Genomic DNA, 21,400 nt, shown 5'->3' on the forward strand with positions numbered 1-21,400 from the left:
ATAAACTGTGCTGCTTGAAAGCATTCTATTTTGTTTTCTTATTTCAAGATAAAGCACACATGGCCACACACGCACACACACACACACACACACACACACACACATACATTGTATGTTGGGTTTTTTTGTTTGTTTGTTTGTTTGTTTGTTTGTTTGAGACATGGTCTCTCTATATACTCCTACCTGTCCTGGAACACAGTATATAGACCAGGCTGACCTCAAACTCACAGAGATCAGTCTGTCTCTGCTTCCTGAGTGCTGGGAATAAAGGTTTGTTTCATCACACCTGGCCGTAAAATAATTTTAAATAATTTTCACATACTACACAATAACAGACCATAAATGGTCCAATAATGGTATTTAAATTAAAAGCATGAAAACTTGCTTCTGAAAGTATAGTCTTGCCTCCCTTTGTAAACCGGGGAAAGTGGAGAGAGAGGCTATGAAAAGGGAAGCGAGGAAGTGGCCGGGTGAGGCGACTGCACCTGGACCTGTGCACAGGGACCCGTGCAACTCCTGCATGGGGAGTCTGAAGCAGGCAATGCTGCTGACCTATGTCATCCTCCCCAAAGGTTGTAATAAAGGGAGGATCAAAAAAGAACCAGACACTGAATATCATTTGTTCCAAAACCAGAGACAGCTTTTTAAAATGCTTTTTGTAAGATTTATGTTTTATTTTACGTGTATGTGTGTGTGCCTGGGTGAGTTGAGGTTTACTACATATGTGTGGGTAACTACAGGGGCCAGAAGTGGGCATCCAAACCCCTAGAATTGGCGTTGAAGGTGGTTAAAAGTTTGCAGATATGAATGCTGGGACCCCACCCCCAATGCTCTGCAATAAAGAACCCTCTTTATTGGACCGAGCCCCAAATCAGTTTTTCATTATTTACTTTGTTTATGAGTGCTTTTTCTGCATGTGCACTTGCAGGCCAGAAGAGGGCATCGGATCCCATTACAGATGGCTGTGAACCACCATGTGGTTGCTGGGAATTGAACTAAGGACCTCTAGAAGGGCAGCCAGTGCTCTTGACCACTGAGCCATGTCTTTGGGTCCCAAATCAATTTTTTTTCTTTGTGTATGTGAAACCCCGAAGTTTGTATGCTCAAGTACATGCAAAGACATGTTTTTATTACAATTGCAGTGACACAGAGCACAATGCATATGCTAACCAGAAAATACTTTTATTTTTACTATTGCTGTATTTGTAAGTAAATGTGTGCACAGTTAGAGGGCAGATCTTTGACACCAGCAGCTGTGCAGAGAAGGGCGACTTCACAGTGGTTGTTATTTCCTAGCAGAGCAGCAAACTCTGAATCCAGCTGGGGTCCCAGTCATAGGTATAATTGGCCCTTGGAGACCATTTCTCCAATTATCAGGAAAAGATCTGACCAAAGGCATTTAGAAATGAAACCTGACCTACACTTCAACTCCACATCAATGATCTGCCGGCTCAAAAACAACGTATGACCTTTAAATCGTAAATTATAAAATAGTTTGTTGAAAGTGTAATGTATTTAGCGTTCATCTAATAATGTAAAGAAATGCGATCATCCCTTGCAAAAAGAAGAAAAAATGGGTAAAGAAGGCCCCATTTTCATTAATTCTAAATAAAACTACTGGTCTCAATAAGAAGGTCTCTCTCTCTCTCTCTCTATCTATCTCTCTCTCTATCTCTCTCTCTATCTCTCTCTTTCTCCCTCTCTCTCTCTCTCTCTCTCTCTCTCTCACACACACACACACACACACACACACACACACACACACAATCTTTGGGGAAGTTTGATTAGAATTTAGCAGACATAAAAACAACAATCACATCAAAAGTTTAAGACAGAGAAATGGGCCCAAGTGGGAGCTTTTAAATCATCCCTCCTTTGCATTGTATTTCTCTTATTGTGTTTACTGTAGGAAAATTAATACACACCGTTGGACAGTGAAAACACAGTTGACTCCAGGAGACCTAGAAGCATGTCAAGAAGACCAAAAATGATAATCTCTGAACTGATTTCTAAGGAGACCTGTATCGGTTTTATCCACTGAAGGAAATGTATCAGCCATTTGCACAACTGCCCTGCTATAGCAAATCACAGCTATGGATGGTTTTATGCTAAAGACTGTTTCAAAGACGGATTACAGAAATAAAATCAGGGATCTATTGAGAAAGGCGCTCCCCCTGGGGGCTCTTTGGCACTGATGGCCCATTATTATACTTTATGATGCCACCAAAGATTGACGGGTTCTTGTGACTAAATTTTGAACCCACCTGTAATATCAGTTATAAAAATAAACTTTAGTGGGAGGAGTAATTACTGCCAGAATCTGCATTCGTTAGCATTTTAACTTATTTAACACAGTAGTAACATTTTCAGATTCAGCTTTCAGAATCACTTAGACATGATTACTTTGTTGGCCTTGCAATGTCACGAAAAAAAGACATAAGACCTAGAAGATAAAGCCATCTTGACGGGTCTGGCACTTATCAAATATGTAGCCTTGGGTGCCTGTCCTAACCATTCTGGGCTTCAGTTTCATTATCTACGAAATGACACTCACTGGACTTCCATTGGCGATTAATGTCAGAATTAAATAAGATTATTGAGAAGGATATGGGACGACTTTTCTAAATTAAAATAACCGTCTTAGACCATGAATTTTAGTTGAAGCTCATAACTGGGGTGGGGGGACCAAGGTCTCAGTGGGTATTACTGGTTCATACTAAAATCCAAATGGACTGACTACCGCATAATATAAGGGGTGTTTTTAATAATAACCGTCTGAGATGTGACACAGGCGATGTGGACACAAAAATAATACCCTCACTCCAGGGACACGCATACTGGAGTGGTTGATAAGATAAACACAGTAGTGTCAAATGTCAGGGCAGAATGGACAGGGAGTGGAAAGACTGAACCAAACTTGGAAAAAGTTAATTACGAAGCCTGAGTGGAGGGCGTATGGGTTCATCTCACCACTTACTTCTAAGGCTTTGTCTTGAACACTGAAGTTTCTCTGAGTAAATAGTTCAATGGAAGAAGTAATTCAGTGAGATTAGCACACGAATGCACATGGTATGTATTGGCTGAAGAGGGCTCAGCTGACCCTCTAGTTGAGAATGGTAACTCACATATCCTCTCACTACCCTCTAATATTCAGCCCCTCACAGATAAACAGTGAGTACGTTGGGGGGAAGATGATATCTTGAATCCCTCTGGGAAGGGATGTCTAAGGGTCCGATGGAGCCAGGAGCTAAGAGGGGGGGAGTTCTTTCTCTCTGAGAAAGGGCGCTTAGCTCACAGGTCTAGGGCTCTAACCACCTTGGTTCAAATCTATGCTGAGCACAGCAAGCCACCTTCAGGGATTAGTGTAGCACATGCCTCAGTTTCCCAGCTGTATGCTGCATAATAAAAATGCTATTTCTCTGCGTGGATAATATTCCTGAAAGATTAGATAAGAAAACATCCTTTAAGTGTTGCTTTGTATGATAGCAAGTGCACAAACCTTTCCTTCCTTATACGATCTAAGCAGTATGGCCGAAGACCTGATGGTATTTATTTAGGATTGCTCCTGGGCTGGAGAGATGGCTCAGTGGTTAAGGGCACTGACTGCTCTTCCAAAGGTCCTGAGTTCAAATCCCAGCAACCACATGGTGGCTCACAATCATCTGTAATGAGATCTGAAGCCCTCTTCTGGTATGTCTGAAGACAGTGGTAGTGCACTCATATATAATAAATAAATAAATCTTTAAAAAAAAAGGATTGCTCCTGTGCCTATTAAAACAAATACAGAGCGCTCTGTGTAGAAACTTCCCTTCTAGTTTGTTCTAACTCATCACATCTCATGTTTTTAAAACAAAGAAACTTGTAATTTACTTTTCTAGTTTCGGCCCCTCCCTCTTAGAGGGAATTCTGATAACAGCATTGAGAGTTTCCATATAACAAGTTTTTATTTCCTCCCAAAACGGCAATGCAGTTTCTCGAAGTGTCCTACATGCATTTTTGAATCACAGAACTACCCATTAGTGCAAGTGAGCAGAATGTTTCAGGATCCTTTCTAAATTCCTAAGACCCACTTCCCGAGTGCTTGCAAATACAGGTGAGGCCAGCTTCAACTGTCCAGATCTTCAGGGCTGGAGGGTGTTCAGACTCTGGTCTATTCACTGAGTTTTACTTGGATGTTTTCTGAAAGTCTCTCCCTTCATATTATCATTTTGGAGGTCAAAAGAGGTAATACTTTGTTTATACAATAAGGTGATTTACATAACAACTGTAAATCGATTTATCTTAGCAAACACACCAACAAATTTTAATTTGATGTATTTCTGTGTGTGTGTGTGTGTGTGTGTATGTGTGTCTGTATATGTGTGTATGTGTGATGTGTGGTGTGTGTGTGTGTGTGTGTGTGTGTGTGTGTGTGTGTGTGTGTGTGTGTGTGTGTGTGTGTGTGTGTGGTGTGGTGTGTGTGTATGGTGTGTGTGTGTGTGTGTGTGTGTGTGTGTGTGGTGTGTGTATGGTGTGGTGTATGTGTGTGATGTGTGTGTGTGTGTGGGGTGTGTGTGTGTGTGTGATGTGGTGTGTGTGTGTGATGTGGTGTGTGTGTGTATGTGTTTGTGTGGGGGGGATGTGTGGTGGGGTGTGTGTGTGTGGTAATATAGTGTGTGTGTGTGTGTGTGTGTGTGTGTGTGTGTGTGTGTGATATGTGGTGTGTGTGTGTGTGTGTGTGTGTGTGTGTGTGTGTGATGTGTGGTGTATGTGGTATGGTGTGTGTGTGTGTGTGTGTGTGTGTGTGTGTGGTGTGTGTGTGTGTGTGTGTGTGTGTGTGTGTGTGTGTGTGTGTGTGTGTGTGTGGTATGTGGTGTGTGTGTGTGTGTGTGTGTGTGTGTGTGGTGTGTGTGTGTGTGTGTGTGTGTTTCTAGGGATCTGCCTCAGGTTATCAGATCACACACATCTCCTCCTGCCGAGCCATCTCTATGGCACAATCACTGGCATTTTAAGGACCAAATGTGGGTAAGCACTCTTGGTATCCCTGAACAGTGCGACCTCAAAGTTCCCAGGGCATGTTCCCATACATCATCACATGTGACTTTCCTGCAATTCTCAAAAATAGTCTGGTTGGTTCTTAGCCCCAGCTTAACAGTAAGGGAAATGCCAGAGTTGGTTGTGAATAAACCCCAAGCTCATGTAGAAGTTACGCGCACGTGAGCCTTCTCCACCTGCTGTGGCCATTCCTCTTTCTTAGCACAGGACTACCTGTGCTGTCAGCTTCCTCCCGCCTTTCCAGAGCCTCTGCATCGCCCCTGCCTGACCCACCCAGCCAAGTTGGATGCTCGGCCAGCAGGTGGCCCATGATCAGCATCTATGTAGACTGGATAACACACCAGCTGCATGACAAGAGGAAGGCAAGCATCCTAGCTACTTACAGCCAATCAGACAAAAGCAAGGTGACGTGCTCTGAGCAGCCTAACTGTTAGTTAAACTAAAGGTTTGAGCACCTTTTACTACGTACACTCAGAAGAATTCTACTCCCTGACTTATTCAACTGCAGGAAAATTACTCAGCCTTTCTTCCTTCCCCTCAGCTTCCTCCTCATTCTGTATAAACTGATGCTTCAAACCTGTCCACCTTTTCCTGACCAAGAAAGAAGAAAACATTTGAGCAAGTGCCTAACAGCACTTGGCCTTAGAGGGAGATTGATCAGTGTTTACTACGTCTAAATCTTATGCAAGAAAACAGTGCTCACGTTGGAAACACAGAGCATGACCATGAATTTTAGAAAAATATAACCTGACGTTATAACTGGTATTTTGATGTCAATGAAATAGGATTGCAGCTTATTATTTAAAGAGACATTCACACCATTTTCCTTATCCTAGGTTGTGGCTAAGCCGGTTTCTGGAAGTATCTCGAGTGTTAGTAATTTGATCAGCTGTCTACAGGGTACTCAAGAAGGCACAGTGGTTTGGATTCAGGTTAGGGGTCGGCCACGAAGCAGCCTGCACTATAGAAAGAAGGTCCTGCGAGACAAGCTGGTGCTCCATACACTCTCAGAGGCTGTGACGCTCGTGTTCATGAGCTCTCTTTCTCCAAAGCAACTTCCGTTTTGAGTGCTAGAAAAAAAAAACCTGTTCAGGAACTGAACTGTCGAGGACCCACTCACCAGTTGGTTCTGGTAGGCTGTGACTGCTGTGAACACTGTCTCTGGAAAGATGAACGTCCTGAATTCTTCCGACTTCAGATTGAGCAAGGAGGCCGTGTGGTCTTTCTTCTTTATGATGTGCACCCTCGGCTGGTACTTGTGCATTGAATTCAAAATTATCTACAGTGAAGAGATGGGAAGTCCTGAGTGTTCGCATCCTTCACTGGTCTATCTAACCTACAATATCAAGTTCTATTCTAAGATTAGAACCAACTGCTTCCTTCTTCTGTCAAGCCATTTTCATACAATAACAGAGCCATCACAGTGAACCACATTTTACCAAAACAACTGCAAATTACGTGAGCCCCCTTCTAAGATGATCGGGGCAGGAGCCATTCAGAAGGTACGCTCTGTGTATTAGCTTATTTTAGTGTGTGTGTGTGTGTGTGTGTGTGTGTGTGTGTGTGTGTACACGCCTCTCTGTAGGTGTTCCTGTGTGTGTGAGTATATGTGCCTACGCATGTGGAGACCAGAGGTGAATGTTGGATGTTTTCTGAAATCCCTCTCTACATGACAGACTCCCTCACTGAACCTGGAGCTCACTGCTAGATTGACTGGGTGGTGAGCTCTAGGATCCCTCTGTCTCCACCCTGTACCCCTGCCCTGCTGAAACTTGGCTTTTAACATCCTTGTTGCAGGCATCCCATATCAGGGCTTCCTGCCTGTGTGGAAGGCATATTATCAACTAGACTATCTCCTTGGACCACATTTTATTAGTTTTTCAAAATCAAGCCTTGGGCAAGTGAGATGTCTCAGTGGGTAACAGTGCTTGCCTCCAAGTGTTAATGGCTTGATTCCTGGGAGCTACATGGTGGAAGGTGTAAGTTTTCCTCTGGGCTCCACACATGCTCTGTGGCATGAATACACACACACACACACACACACACACACACACACACACACACACAGCACAAGAGAGAGAGAGAGATGATAGATAGATAGATAGATAGATAGATAGATAGATAGATAGATAAATAGATAAAATTAATAGAAGGGGGCTGGAGATACAGCTCAGTGCTTAAGGGCACTTGTTGCTCTTGCAGTAGACATCAAGCGCTATTCCCAATAGCCATGTGGTGCCTCATAGTCATCCATAACTCCAGTTCCGGGGGACCTGATACCTTCTTTCACTTCTGACTTCCACACAGCCATCAGGAAGGACCTTGGTAAACTCACATGCAGGCAAAACACTCAAACACATAAAATAAATGAATGAAAATTAATAATAGTAACAACAAGTCTTCTAAAATATTTTGGGAGTTTTCTGGTCTAGTTCCAGCATAAAATGTATATTTATGTTTTCTAAATGAAAAATATTTTCTAGGAGGTCATACTGTGCTTCACAGAGGAAAACATAAAACGATTTAGAAATACAGTATTGTATTAGGCAGTGGCGGGTTAAAACATCTCGAATCTACGAGCAAGCAAAAAAGCTGGTGCTAACCTCCATCATGGACCATAGTGAGAATAGAGGAACTGTTACTTTTATTGTTTGTGTACAGTTACCCATGGAAGCCAGAAGAGGGCACTAGATCCCCGTGACCTGCAGTTACAGGCATTCACGAACTGCCTGACACAAGTGCTGGTGTCCTCAAGACAGAGCAGCAAGTGCCCTTCAGCTGCTGGGCTGGCTGGACATCTTGCTCCCTTGGGAATTACGCAGGACTGAAGAAGGGCTCACAAACGTAACCTGTGTTGTGACAACTTCTTTGACTAGTACCTTTCCCTTTTAAAACTAAATTTTAATCACTGCCACGGCCATCGTCCATTCTATTGGTACAAAAAGTTGCAAGTCCTTAGCAATGATATGTCTCAATTTAAAAGGCAGCTAAGAAATAGTATTTTCGTTTATCCTTCCTTTAATTAAAATATAAATGTATGCCACTGTACAAAATGAGCAAAGAAACTCTTTTTTGCTCTGGTTTGCTCCGTGATTTGTTTATTTCCAGGAAGGGTTCCACTTTGTACCCCAGGCTGGTCTTAAAATCTTGCCAATTCTCCTGCCTTGTCTCTTGAGTGCTAGGATTACAGAAATGACCTATGACACATTTGGCTGGACATAATTCATTTTTAGGTCTAAAATGTCTCCCGCTTGTCTCCACCGACAGACAGCTATTTAAATGTACAGAGCTGCTCTGCCTTTGGGGTGGGGGGTTCAGCTGTACCCTGTCCTCAAACACTGCAAATCCCTGGTTTCAGGAAGCCCCCTGTATGCAGTGCATGAGCCACTAGGAGATGCTTGTTTCAGGACACTGCGGCTGAGGGGCCCCTTGTTTTCTTGGCTAATGTGGACAGATATGGTGTGGGGATAGGGGGTAGGGGGGCTTCCGCTGAAGGTATTTACAAACTATCCACTAAATACCAGGGTAATTGGTACGAGGCAGACATGTGCATCTTTGGGTGGTGTCTCAGCAAATGTGAACAACCTCACATTGGACCAGGCGTGATTGTGCACACCTTTACTGCCCTCACTCACAAGGCAGAGGCAGTTGGATCTCTGTGAGTTTGAGTTCAAGGCCACTCTGGTCTACATGGAGAGTTCCAGGGCAGCTGGGACTACATCGAAAAGCCCTGTCATAAATACCTTAGATCCGAAGTATTGCGCCTATACTGATCAAGTACACTTTTCCTTGTCTTTATTCCCTAAACGACTCAGACTAATTATTCACGTAACATTTACATTGTAGTAGGTTTTACCAGTAGCCTACGCACTGCTCACGATATAGAGGAACTGTATGTCAATACTGTCCCATTTCATATAAGTGACTTGGGCCATGGTTTCTCTATTTAAGACACCTTAGAACTAATATCTGTAGCAATGAGAGAACTGACCACATAGCCGACGTCTTCCTGTCAATCTTCCTAACCTGTAAGCTGACCCTGAGTCACTGGATGGAAATGACTTTTGTACCTGCCACTTTTTCAGGTCTCACACTAGAATAGGAACAACTAAGGAAAAAGAGACTTTTTTTTTCAAATATATTGAAATAAGCTTTGAAAAATACCATTATTTCTCTGTGTATAATGCACTGCCTCCGAGGAATTCAAGACAGTGAGGTTTGATCATAGATCTGGAGCCAACTCGAAGGAGCGATAGCGAGTGTTTGTCTCCTAATGTACGTATTTATCAATATTCCTCATAAGTTCAAATAAGAAGATAAGAAAAACTTTCAAAGAGCATTCCCACCCACGCATAAACATAACAAACAACACCCCCCACACACAAAAACCAACGTAATTCAAAACTTAAAGTTTAAATAACAGCCCTCCTACTCCTAACCCTCCTAGCCAGTGTCCTTGGTAAGGGGTACAAAACAAACTCAGACTCCAAGGCCTGCTGTGGCCCTCATGGACCTAGGAACTACCAACAGAAGAGCAAACTGTGTTTTTCTAAGGAAATGCCTTCCTGGGGATTGCTGATGCTCCTGACAGAGACTAAACATCTATGATAAAAGAGAATCGTCGTCAAGCTGGTCCAAGAAGCTGGTTAAATAACATAGTGCCTAAGAGCCTGTCTTTCTCAGTTCCAGTGGACACTAATTCTGGTGACAAAGGGTATTATTACACAGGACAAGTTTTAAGGCTACAGTAAATATACGCAGCTGCTGACAACCGAACAATTTGACACGGTCGGATTGTCAGAGCTCCTGAAATCCAGTTACACCTAATGCTGACGATAAAATAAAACATTTAAATTCGGAGTAAGAAATCTACTATTGAAGTCTAAAGTCCCAAATAATTCTTAAACTTCCGCATGTCGAAAATGCAAGATGAATTAAAAAAAAAATACTTTCTGCCTGCAAAGATTTCAACTGGAACCTAAAATATTTTAATATGTATCACGTTAAGTAGGACCGATGACCGACCTACAAAGACTATCTCAGATAGTTCATAAATCTTTTTTTTTATTTACCCGACCCCTAGTTCATAAATCTTAACATGACAAAAAAGGTCCGACAGGAGGAAGCATCCTCTATTCTTTAAAGGTATAAACTAGGCCAACATTGAAAAGGTCTTTTCGCTTTCCAACAGGTCAAACAGCAGAAACTCATTAATCCACTCCAGTGTCTCTCCAAAGCTCCTCAAAGTCACAAGATAACCTGGTCACCCTGGCATGGTCATGAAAACAAGGAAGGTCTGGGGGCACGAGGACAGGGACACCAACCCAAGTCTTTGCTCATGCCCAAGTTCAGCCATTTGAAGCCATCTCTAGACTGTTCTTACTGTCTTTTTAAAGTCATTTTCATCTATGACACAAACCCAATACAAACTAAGCCTTAAAGTCCCAAGAGCCTTACTTAGTAAGAAAATAAGAGGGATTTTTAAAGCCAGGGAAAGAAACTGTGAAAGAAACCATGTTTTTTCTGCAACAAAGGCAAAAACACAGAAATCATCTCTTCAAAAGGAGCACGTAATCCTGCCTTGGGTTCTCTCGCATAAAATCTACAGGAGAATCTGTGCAAACATTTCTATCTAAGAGCATTGAGTCATAGCACTTGGGAGATGACTCAGTGACTAAGAGTGCTTGCCCTGAAAGCAAAAGGTCCTAAGTTCAAATCCCTAGCACCCATGTAAAAGCTTGGCATGACAGCTGTGTACGCCTGCAACCCCAGCACTAGGAGACAGAGATACCAGGATCCAGGCAAGGAAAGGCACCGCATGCATGGCATTGAGCACCCGCACCTCATACATGTGTGCACATGCTCACATGTGCATGGGTTCAATTGCATCCAAGACAACGCCTTAACGAGGAGCATTAGGACAAGGCAAGAGTCCTTTAGTCAGTGACTGTTTGCCCTATCAACTCAGCTCTGAGCTGGATTCTCTCTTTTTCCCATAACCCACACTACAATGATCTCTTTACTGATGCAAAATGAGATGTGCTTTTGTTTGGCTCGCTTTGCTTTCTCAGTGTCATTGGGAAATGTCATTTGGACCAGGTTAACCACCTCCTGCCTTGCCTTCCCTGCTGGGATTACAGGCGAGCGCAATATCCTCTGCTTTGTTCATAATTGCAGATACTGTCAGTGTCTTAGCATGTATGCAGCTCTCTCAGAAAGGGGTGTAACTGCTATTGCCGGTGTACCTGAAACTAAAACTTAGAGTCCTGGAGGAAAATGAGCAGTGACTGAGCCTGCAGAAAGACACACGGACACTCTGGGCTCCTTTTGGGGAGAAAACGGACAACTTTGTCTTACAGTTTGGCGTGTTTGGTGTATTTGGTGCAAAGCGAGGTCCCTGGGAGTGCCAGACCTCATCTAGAGCTTTCACGGTCATAAGAACTCTGAGTTACCTTGCAAACACACTTCTTCTAAGAGAAGTACCTAAGGCATTTTTCTTCTGGCTTTCAGATAGCCCTGCAGTATTCAGAAGAGAGACCTGAATGCCAAGGGGAGAGTTAACTTGAAGCAGAGGGAGCCCTAGCCATTCGGTTTGTCTCTGATAGACGCATCTCAGACATTCACCCAGGCTGTATAGCGACATGCTACATGACTAGAAGCTTTGTGAATTTATTTGGAAATGAGGCCCTTGCGGTCTGCTGTACCTCATGTGATGTGCTCTCCAGAACACACTTAAGAAACTCCAATAGAAAGTCTCAGCCCCACTTTCTCCATGAGTATTATTAATATACTAACAGAAGTAAGATGCTTAACCCTAAAATAGACTTGCCGGCCTCCCTAAATAACATTTGCTTTGTTTTATTGGCAGAGTTTGCAATAGTGTTGGGGCGCCCTTGGCACGGAAGATCCCACACCCATTGTACAAAAGAGCCCTAGGAGCAGCTTTAGTAAAAGCAGTCAAGATTTTCACAGAGTGACTCAGAGATAGCAGGAAGTTAGATGGAGGAGAGGGGAAGACAAAGGGAAGAGGAGGGAGGATACTTCACATCACATGTTCACTCCATCTAAGAGAACCCGCGGATCCACGGCTCGGTACTTACATGGCCATGTTGATCCAGTTCATTGTTGGTGAGCTTCACCTTTTCGAAGGACACCATCTGTTTGAGGAGCTGCTCGCCAGTAAAGGGAGAGTCTGGATGCACGTAGAGCCTGCGGGGTGTCGGAGAGCTTTACTGGGGCATGATTTAACAAAGCGGTCCTGAACTAAGCGTATTGGCACACACGTTCTGTCACGTCAGCACTCAGAAGGCTGAGGCAGAAGGATTGAGAGTTTGAGGCCAGCTTGGGCTACAAAGTGGGAACCTGGATCACAACACAAACAAAATTCGGTGTTTCTTCTAAATGTTTTGATGATTCTAAAGGAATACATAAGCATCATATAAAGGGGACGTTTTGTTTGCCCCATGTATCTTGAATTTATTAAAATAGCAATCCCAAGGTAACGCCAAAGCACCTAACGTACTCCGTCATGTCCCTGAGATCTCGGGAGTGAGGAATACACTTTGTATTATCTGCTGAGCAAGCCGCTTTGCAAAAACGAGTTGTTTCCTTGATATTTTTCCACCTCTGGTTTACTGTCTCCATTTATCAAGTGTCTGATCTTATTGTCAGAGGTATTAAAAAAAAAGCCACAGTAACGTCTAAGTTTCCAATATGGGCATTATTGTAAAAGCAACGGAAAGAAACAATATAAATGAAATGAGAAAATAGTTTTAGAAAACCAAGTTATTTAAACTTAAACATTTAATTTAATTTAAACAATTTAATTTACAAATACAAAGGCAGGCTAATTTTCGATACAGGGCCCAGCAAATGTTTACTGGTCCATAGATCAGAGAGCCCGCCGTCCTGCCTACTATAAACGCCAGCATTCGGCTCTGTCGCCAACGATACACACATCTGCTAACGGAGCGTTTTAACAAGCTAAGTGAACCTCTGGTTATTAAATTGATTTGTTTACAGGTAGTTTAAGCAAGAAAGCTTTGATAAGAAAAATCTGTTTATTGATTGGTTACCGAGTGGGAGGAACACAGTCTCACTGTGAAGGTCACCCACTCGTTCACTCCTGCTCTTGCCCTAAATACAGCACTTTGCAAATCTTATCCCTGCTGTCTTCCCCACCAAATCTTCTAAAACTGGAGTGAGGGGACAGAATGCATGAGGAGGAAGAAATAAATCCTTTTGTTTTATAAGACAAATTATATTTTTCCCTTTCTTTTTTCCTTTTTTTTTTTGTTTGTTTGTTTGTTTTCTTCTTCCTTTTTGTTTTTGTTTGTGCGCTAGGAACTGACCTCTGGAATTGACACATGATAAGTTCATGGAGCGATATGACCAGCCCTGACAAATTCCTTTACCCATATACCAGGATATTTATAAATCAATTTTGCATAGGACCCTTATAGCTGGAATTTATAAATAGTTTGGTTGAAAAGGCAGGGGAAAGTCATAAAACGAATCTCCCTGGCAGTATTTGGGTAAAGAATGAGACATCTGAGCCATGTTCTATCAGACAAAAAGACTTGGAATCCTACCCATGCCGAATGTGCAAAACAGGCCAGGAGTGCGGCCCAGAGGGGCAGGCAGGGCCAGAGAGTCCTGCCCCACACACACACACACACACACAGGGGAACTTTACAGGCCTCCTCCAAGGCCCTTACACTGTTCTCAGGAGGGTGCCCATGACTGCCTTGTGAACCAGGGCAGTTGATAGTTCAAATACAAGAGCATCTCAAGTTTTAGCTCTCCAAAGCAAAAGTTTTATAAATAGTTATTTTATTGATCAGTATCACAGTGTCCTTCTCTCCTAAAAATCCCAATTTACTAAAAGACCTAGAAATTGATGACACGCCCATTCTCCAACATATTCACTGTCCATAATCCCACCGCATAGCTATTAACTTTTTTAAATAAAGATTGACTTAGTGGTATGGAAATGTAGTCGTATGATACTTTTGTCCATGAATTAAAACTACTAAAACTACCAAGTAATATTATCCTGATTAGAATAATATTATAATAATACCAAATAATATTATTCCTGATTAGAAGTCACTGGCTTCAGTCTGAGGGAAAAAGAAAGTCTTCTCAGATTTAGAAGTTTCATAGAAACTCACTTTGTGCCAGCAGCTTAAGGGTTCTAATCTCCCAAGCTCCCTCTTCTATGCAGTGGAAAAAATGTAACAAACTGTTTTCTATAATAGTAACAACAACCCGGAAATTTCCATAAATTATCTAAAATGTTTCCACTTCACACTTTTATCTAATATTAATTTAAATAAACTGAATGAGGGTACATGAAACGACCTACAGGAAATCCTTCCTTCCTCCTTCCCCTCCTCCTGAGCTAAAATGCCAGCAATTGCCTAAAAAGCTGCAGTTAAGATGGCAATAGCCAGAACAGATTGAAAACACAAACAAGCATGTCATGTTTCTGAAGTCCCGCTGGCCGGCAGCATTTGCTCATACTTTCAGAGAGGAAGAAAAAAAGAAGGGTAAATAAGAATGAGCCACCAGAGAAAAAGAAAGGCCAGAGGAAGCAAAAATGAATCTGTATGCAAAAAAAAAAAATGGTTAGGAATCTGATCAAACTCATACCCCACCCCTTGAAGTCAGTGTTAAAGGGAAACCTAGAACTGAGCATCTGTAAACCAGTAAAATCAAAGTCTTTCTACTGAGGCAGGAGAACCACGGATTTGAGTACAGCCTGAGCTATGTAATAAGGCTGTCTCATAAAATAAAAAAAAATTAAACAGAATTGGCTTCTCAGAAGTAAATAATGCAAGTCACCAAATTCTATCGATTTTAATATCTATTATGAAGTATTTTTTTTCACTCAAAAGAACAAATTGCAATTTACAAGTATTTTTTTTTTGTCCTAATTGTTTAATATGCTGACTTGGAAGGTGGCCTTCCAGTGAGGTCTCTTTAGGAACAGAAGGCCCAGGAAGCTGTTGTCTGTTTCCTGGTGCCTTTAACAGACTGCAAGGCCCATGGTGTGCTCACTGCTTGAGATGCAGATACTCTCAGAGTCGTGTGTACACCATCCCAGTGTCTGTGGTGTCAGTGTACTCTAAAACACTTCCACCGACCTTAAATCTGTAAATTAGAAGATTGGGTGTGATCTAACTTTCAATCATTGCCAAAAACTAGTCATGAGAGCTGCCTTTTGTTATTCAAAAATGATGGAGTCCTGGAATGCTCCTTGCTCTGCATTAACACTTATAGACAGAACCCTGTAACGGGCTGGTGTTCCCACTCCTCCTGAATCCTTCTTTGAATAAAATGCTCCAAAGGGGAGTTTAGGACAGGGTACACCCCCAAAAATTACTAACAAAGGCAACCCAAAGAAACAAGTTGAATTGTCTCCAATGTGTTAGCTATGATTAATGTAAATGAATATATTGAAAACTTATTGAATTATGTTTATCCATCAGAATTGTAGAGGGGGAGGAAGAAATTGCTTAAAACCTGTGAATCTTCTGTGGGTCAAGACAAATCAATTTTACTGAAGTGGTGCTTATTGATATGGATATAATCACACTGTTAACAATTTCCTAAAATATATTATGTGCACGAAGATTTTAGGGCAACTCCCAGCACATTTATCTAATCTGACTCTAAGTAGCCTATTAGAAATATTACACATACACATGTACCTTTAAAAGGTCACATTTCTAACACCCATTCAAATTTCACGAATGTCTGGGTTTAATTGTGAAAGATAAAATGAAAGTTATCCTTTTCTTTATGCACAAACTTCACCTTTCTTGAAGACTAACCAACATGTTTTGTATTCAGTCCTTGCTTAGAAATCTCTTTTCCAGCCAGAGGCCGGGGCTTTGAAACAACTCGCTTAGCATTCACATAAATCAGAAAGATTAATACCCCTCTACTATGCGAGTAGCCCAGAGTCACAAACCTGGCTGGCAGGGGAGGATCAGCCTTGCCAGCCACCAGCCAGGAGGACCGGTGATAGGCATAGCGATATCTCTTGTTGTCCACCGGGACGATGTCCATCAGGACTATGTACTTGGCCTCAGGATCCACTCCAGAAAATGACACGCGGATGGTGGGGAACATCCTCCTGACAAAAAGACAGAGGCCAGATTCACTGTTTGTAAAGAGCCAGCTCGAATTGGGGAGAAAGGAAGAGGGTTGGAACGACCCACCCGCTAAGCGGTTCCCAATTTCCCTCTTGGTTTTTGCTGTTTGCTTGCTTGTTTGCTTGGCTTTGTTTATGAAGCTGCAGAGATGTGTCCACAGAAACACGACTTCCCTCCACCCCCCAAAAAATGAATTTATACCTCCTTTCCAGGGGCCTTACTGATAAGCAAAAATTTTACACTTGTTTTGTTTTCTCCCAAACAACCAGAGATGACTAAGTCGGGGCACTCCTTAGGGAGGGGATTCGGGGATTCGTAGAGTCAGATTCTGAAATCAGTGAGGAATTGCCCAAGGTCTAGAACCACCCGTGGACCTTATGCAGCTTCTTCTGCCCTTGTCTGGAGCAACCCGGCTCCGGAGTCCAGGCCACCGCCCCAGCCTCCTTCCAACCCGTAGTTCCATCGTTCCCATTTTTTGTCCTCTGTCCGGGTTTTCAGCTGACTTTTCGTAGGAAGCGGGAGGCTTCAGCAAACTGAATATAAACCGGAGTCTCTCCTCCTCCTCCTCCTCCTCCTCCTCCTCCTCCTCCTCCTCCTCCTCCTCCTCCTCCTCCTCCTCCTCCTCCTCCTCCTCCTCCTCCTCCTCCTCCTCCTCCTCCTCCTCCTCCTCCCCTCCCTCTTCCTCTTCCTGTCTGTAGCTTCTAGCCAAACTCTGTCCACACGTGTCTTGCTCGGAACCTAAATGCCACCAGGGTGGGAGCGAAGACCCGCGCTGCGCGTCAAGGTGCCCATCTCCGTGTGTGATGTCTCCTGCAGCCAGACCCTGTTTCACTTCCAGTTTCATGGCCCTTTCTAAGGGAACTGGTGGGAAGCACAGACTCCCGAACTCAGTCACAGCTCTGCGCCGGCCGGGCAGCTCCCAATCAAGGCTCCTGAGAGCTCAGCGTGTACCCTTTGATCAATGCCCGCCCGCCTGCCCGCCCATGTCACCTACCTGCCAGACTTGGTGATAATCATCTCCGTGCCCAGTTCATGGAATTTGTCCCAGAGCTCCTTCGTTTCCAGGCTGCAGGCGATTTTAGCCATCTCTTCGCTGGGGATGATGGGGGTGGTGGGGATCAGTGGCTCTGTGCACAGAGAGGATGAGGAAGGACTGTTGCCCCCGCCTCCGCCAAACTCCGCGTGAGCATCCAGGCTAGTCAGCTCACCCAGCGGCTGGGCACAGGACGATTTCTCCACAAATTGTTCTGGAGGAAGTAAGAAGGAAGACTGACTTCTAGCACTAGCTAACAAGAACACTGTAGGAAGGATCTGGGGAGAGTACCCAAAACATGCACTTGGATTTGACGCTAATAAATTCAGAGACTGGCAGAAAAGCGAGATCCATTACTGTGCAAAGTGACCTGGGACATGCTCTGGGGCTGGGCGCTAAGTCAAATGAGCAGTGTCTATCAAGAACAGGGGCCGATTTATTACTTATGTGGCTGAAACACTCTTAAGAATAAAATATGAGGAATGAAGGAAAGGAAAGGCTGTGGTCCTGAAGGGTAAAATGTAACTATTACAATCACCCCTCTAGACTTTGTAGACGCAGAGGGTGGCACTCAAAAAATACTAGCACCCAGCTTGCTAAATCACAGAAGTGGGCTCGAACAGATTTTTTATATTTCATTTATAAGTTAAGGACAGATTCGTGGAGCGATTATGTATGTTTTTCCTCCGAATAGCCCTGGAAGTGAGGGAATCAACTTCAACTCCAGAAAGCAGGAAATGAAAGAGGAAAATGTTTTGCCACCCAGCAGTAGTTAAAATACTGCTACCTATGAACCAAACATTCCCGGGCCCAGCTGATAAGAGACTGGACCTCTACACTAACTTTGGGGTAATACAGAGTGAGTTGAGTGTTTGTTTGTTTGTTTGTTTTTGTTTTCCCCTGCCAATTATTTTTTATCTCTTAAAAAAGAAACTACTTCAATCCCCCCCTAATCAAACCAGGATGTTCTAACTGCTCTCTAGAAAGCCAACCAGTTCAGGCTGTGTGTATGCACATTCACACGTGTGTGTAGTGCGGGCTTGAGTTTATGCTATGAAATGGTTTCTTATTTTGTATGCTTCTTACTGTGAGGCCAACAGAAAATAGATGTTTGGGCTTCTCATGAAGCGGTAATTAAGTATTATCGAATGAATTGCTGTGCAGGCTGTTTCAAAATCAAAGGAACCCAGATAGTGCCAACATCCTGAAACACTCTTGGAAGCAAATGCACACCACATCTTTATAGGGAATTGAGAAACAACCTAAGTGTCTCTTATTTTCCACGGACTGACAGGCAAGCTCTCTAAGTATCACCTGGCCATAGCACTGCAAAAAATAGAGGATGACAACAAAATAGAAGTCCCCAAGAGGTTATTTGGAGTAGAATTAATGGAGCATCCTGAGACACATTGGAAAGCCACCTTTTGCAGATTTTTAGTTCAATGAAAACAACCCTCTGTCTCTTAACAGAACTGTTGGGTGTTTGCGTCTCTGAGTCTTGATTTAGTCGTACATTAAGTAATTGTGTTCTGTTGGGCTGGTGAGTGTCAGGGATAAAAATAATATGGACTAGAGCTGTTATCGAAACAGGTGAGCAGGCTCCTTTTCAGGAGGGGGTAGCTGGGGGGTGAGAGCTAGGACTGGCTTAGAATTTAGAATTTGTAATTTTGACTGCAGAAAGATTTTGTTGGTGTTTTTGTCGTATTTTGTTGAGAAAATTAGAGGAAGAACTGATGCGGAATGATAGTAGTGGAGCTAGCAAGCTTCCAGACCACTGCTCACAGGAGTTTTGACCTGAGATCTTCTTTTCCTACTGGGTACCAAAATGATATGGAGGTATTAAATTCCCTAGGTAGAAAGGATAATGATAGGAAGCTTCAGCAGATCCAACTTCTACATTTGAGGCCAATGCTGTCCTAAAGAGTGGGAATTGGTTGGCTGGCTGGCTCTCACTGCTTTCACAGATCTTCAGTTAGACTGAATTTGGGAACTCTTTTCCACACTAGTTTCATGGTCTTACATCTCCTTTTGGTATCCCTGCTATTTTGGACTTTAGTAATCTCCTGTCTCTGGGTAAGCTCCTTAGTTTCCCAAGCCCTTAAGGTTTCTTCTTTACTGTTATCTTGGATGTGATATGTATTAGAATTGGGAAAGGATAGAGAAAAGAAAAACGTGATTTTTTTTCAATTGCCTTAACTTAGCTATTTTAATTTCTGATTTTAAGAATAGTCGGTGATTGGTGTATGTGATAATTATTTCCGAGGCCCCTAGAAAATATGGCAACTCTCTTTCCCTGGGTTGTAAGGGTTTTCAGAAACCCTGTCTTGAGCAGTTGCCTTTATACAACTCAAGAGATGCTCACCGCTCATCTATCTTTAATCTGTTCCTAGTGTCCTCTGTAAAGAAAACAGTTTTTACAAAGGCATTGTAGCTGGAATTTGGGGAGGCTTTTGCCAGTCTCGATTGAAAATGGCAAGTATAAAATGGGGGTTCCTGACCAGACTCGCGCTTCCCTGGAGAAAACGGCTGCTGCGCGGAAAACCGTCTTATTCTCTTTTAGACTTATAAGACTGTTTATGGTGACAGAGAAATTAAACTGGTTTCTTGTTAAGTCGCTCAGCATCTATGCTTCCAAGCGCAGGCTCAGGTGTTATAAGCACCGTGAATCCCGCATCTTAACCCTTACTTGTCCTTGAATTTGTTTTCATTCAAACAAATTTGTATTTGTACAGCCTTCGTACTAACTACTTGACGTCGGGATTCCAGGAAACTAGGGAAAACGATACAAACCCAAGTCGGATTTCCACGATGATGGTGAAACCCCCCAAAGAAAACTTGGGAGGAGAAGAAAAAAATCGTTCTCCCGGGACTGAATCCTGGTCTATAGTCTTAGACTTAGCAGTGGATCCAGCCGGTAGAAAAAGCTAGCTTTGCTTCCCACGGAGCAAACCGCCCGCACCCAGGAAACAGAGTTACAGGGCCCCTATTGACGGCCTAGCACCCCGACTTACCCAGGGGTTTGATGGTGTTCTCTGCTGCCTCCTTCTCCTTGGGGCCGCCGCTGGACATTAGCGCGGCGATGGAGAAGGCATTGGCTCGAGAGGAGAGCTGAGGCTTGGGCGACGCCGTGAACTCCATGGTTCCCAGCGTGCGGTCCTTCTCAGGGACCTGGGCTGCCAAAAGCACAGTCCAGCTTCCCCGAAGGGAGACAAAGACCCAAAACGCAGCTCAAAGTTCCCAAGAGCAGGAAGAGCGGAACTGGGGACTCCCGAAGAGTCCGTTCCCACGTTCCTAGGGCTCTATGATGGCCTCTCCAGTCCACTAGAGCAAACCAGCACGAAAGTAGGGTGGGGACCAGCCGGGAACTCAGAACTGTGTGTAAGCCCACGGAGCAAAACGCGGGGTCCCCAGAACCCGCGCTGAGTTCTCCCTCCCTTCCCTGCTTGGGACCGCGGGGTGGCCCAGGTCTCGGAGAGGTGACGATCGGCCGTGGGACTCTAGAGGGTGCAGAAACCTGGGAATCGGATCTCCTCTGCAGAGCGCTGCAAGGCGCGACCTAAACTGTGCCTAGGCGCCTGCTGCCTCGCGCCTTAATTTGCTAGCGGTGACCGTCCCTGTGAACAGCAGCCAGTCAGCGTGGTCTCACGTCACTGCTTCCTGGCTGTGCGGCGTGGGGCGGGGCCAAACGGCGCCCGGAGGGAGCGCCTAGGGCAAGGCGCCCTCCTACCTCAGCGCTCTTGGTGGAGAGCCGGAGGTGACACAGTGAACCGTGCCACTAATGGGGTGGCGCAGCTAACCCTTACCACCCCGGCCCAGTGTCTCAGATCCCGCAGGAGAGGAGCATGCCCTGTCCAGAAAGGTACTTTCACCGCCACCCAGAACCAGAGATACTTGGCGCAGGACGGAATGTCACCAGAGGAAGCCCTACTGAGTTCCGCTATTTTCACTCCTTTGAACTGGAGCTCAGAAGTTTCCAAATAATTGAAAAGTGCCCAGTGATGCAAATCCCTCATCACTGAGCAGCATTAGCTTGACGATGCTTGCTGCTCAGTGCCCAGTGCTAGCTCCCCTATTTGATGGTCCCCAAGACATCTACTTTCGCAGAGAGCTAGAGAGGTACAGCTCTGGGGAAGAAATGCTGAACTGCAGGGTGAATTCCTGTAGGAAGGAT

At 43.9% G+C, this 21,400-nt stretch overlaps 1 protein-coding gene across 1 annotated transcript in view; it reads right to left on the bottom strand.

Moving 5' to 3' along the window:
* The window catches only part of Tbx20 (T-box transcription factor 20), a 52,041-nt gene extending 31,674 nt beyond the window's left edge, over nt 1–20,367 (bottom strand). The window contains exons 1-5 of the mRNA XM_032910489.1: nt 20,241–20,367; nt 17,191–17,443; nt 16,013–16,177; nt 12,135–12,243; nt 6,155–6,313 (exon numbers count right to left, since the gene is read on the bottom strand). Coding sequence (XP_032766380.1) covers nt 6,155–6,313; nt 12,135–12,243; nt 16,013–16,177; nt 17,191–17,443; nt 20,241–20,367 — 813 coding nt within the window. The remainder of the gene's footprint in view (nt 1–6,154; nt 6,314–12,134; nt 12,244–16,012; nt 16,178–17,190; nt 17,444–20,240) is intronic.
* Nucleotides 20,368–21,400: the final 1,033 nt, after the last annotated feature.

Source organism: Rattus rattus, chromosome 8, assembly GCF_011064425.1.
Source record: "Rattus rattus isolate New Zealand chromosome 8, Rrattus_CSIRO_v1, whole genome shotgun sequence".
NCBI classification, from domain to species: Eukaryota; Metazoa; Chordata; class Mammalia; order Rodentia; family Muridae; genus Rattus; species Rattus rattus.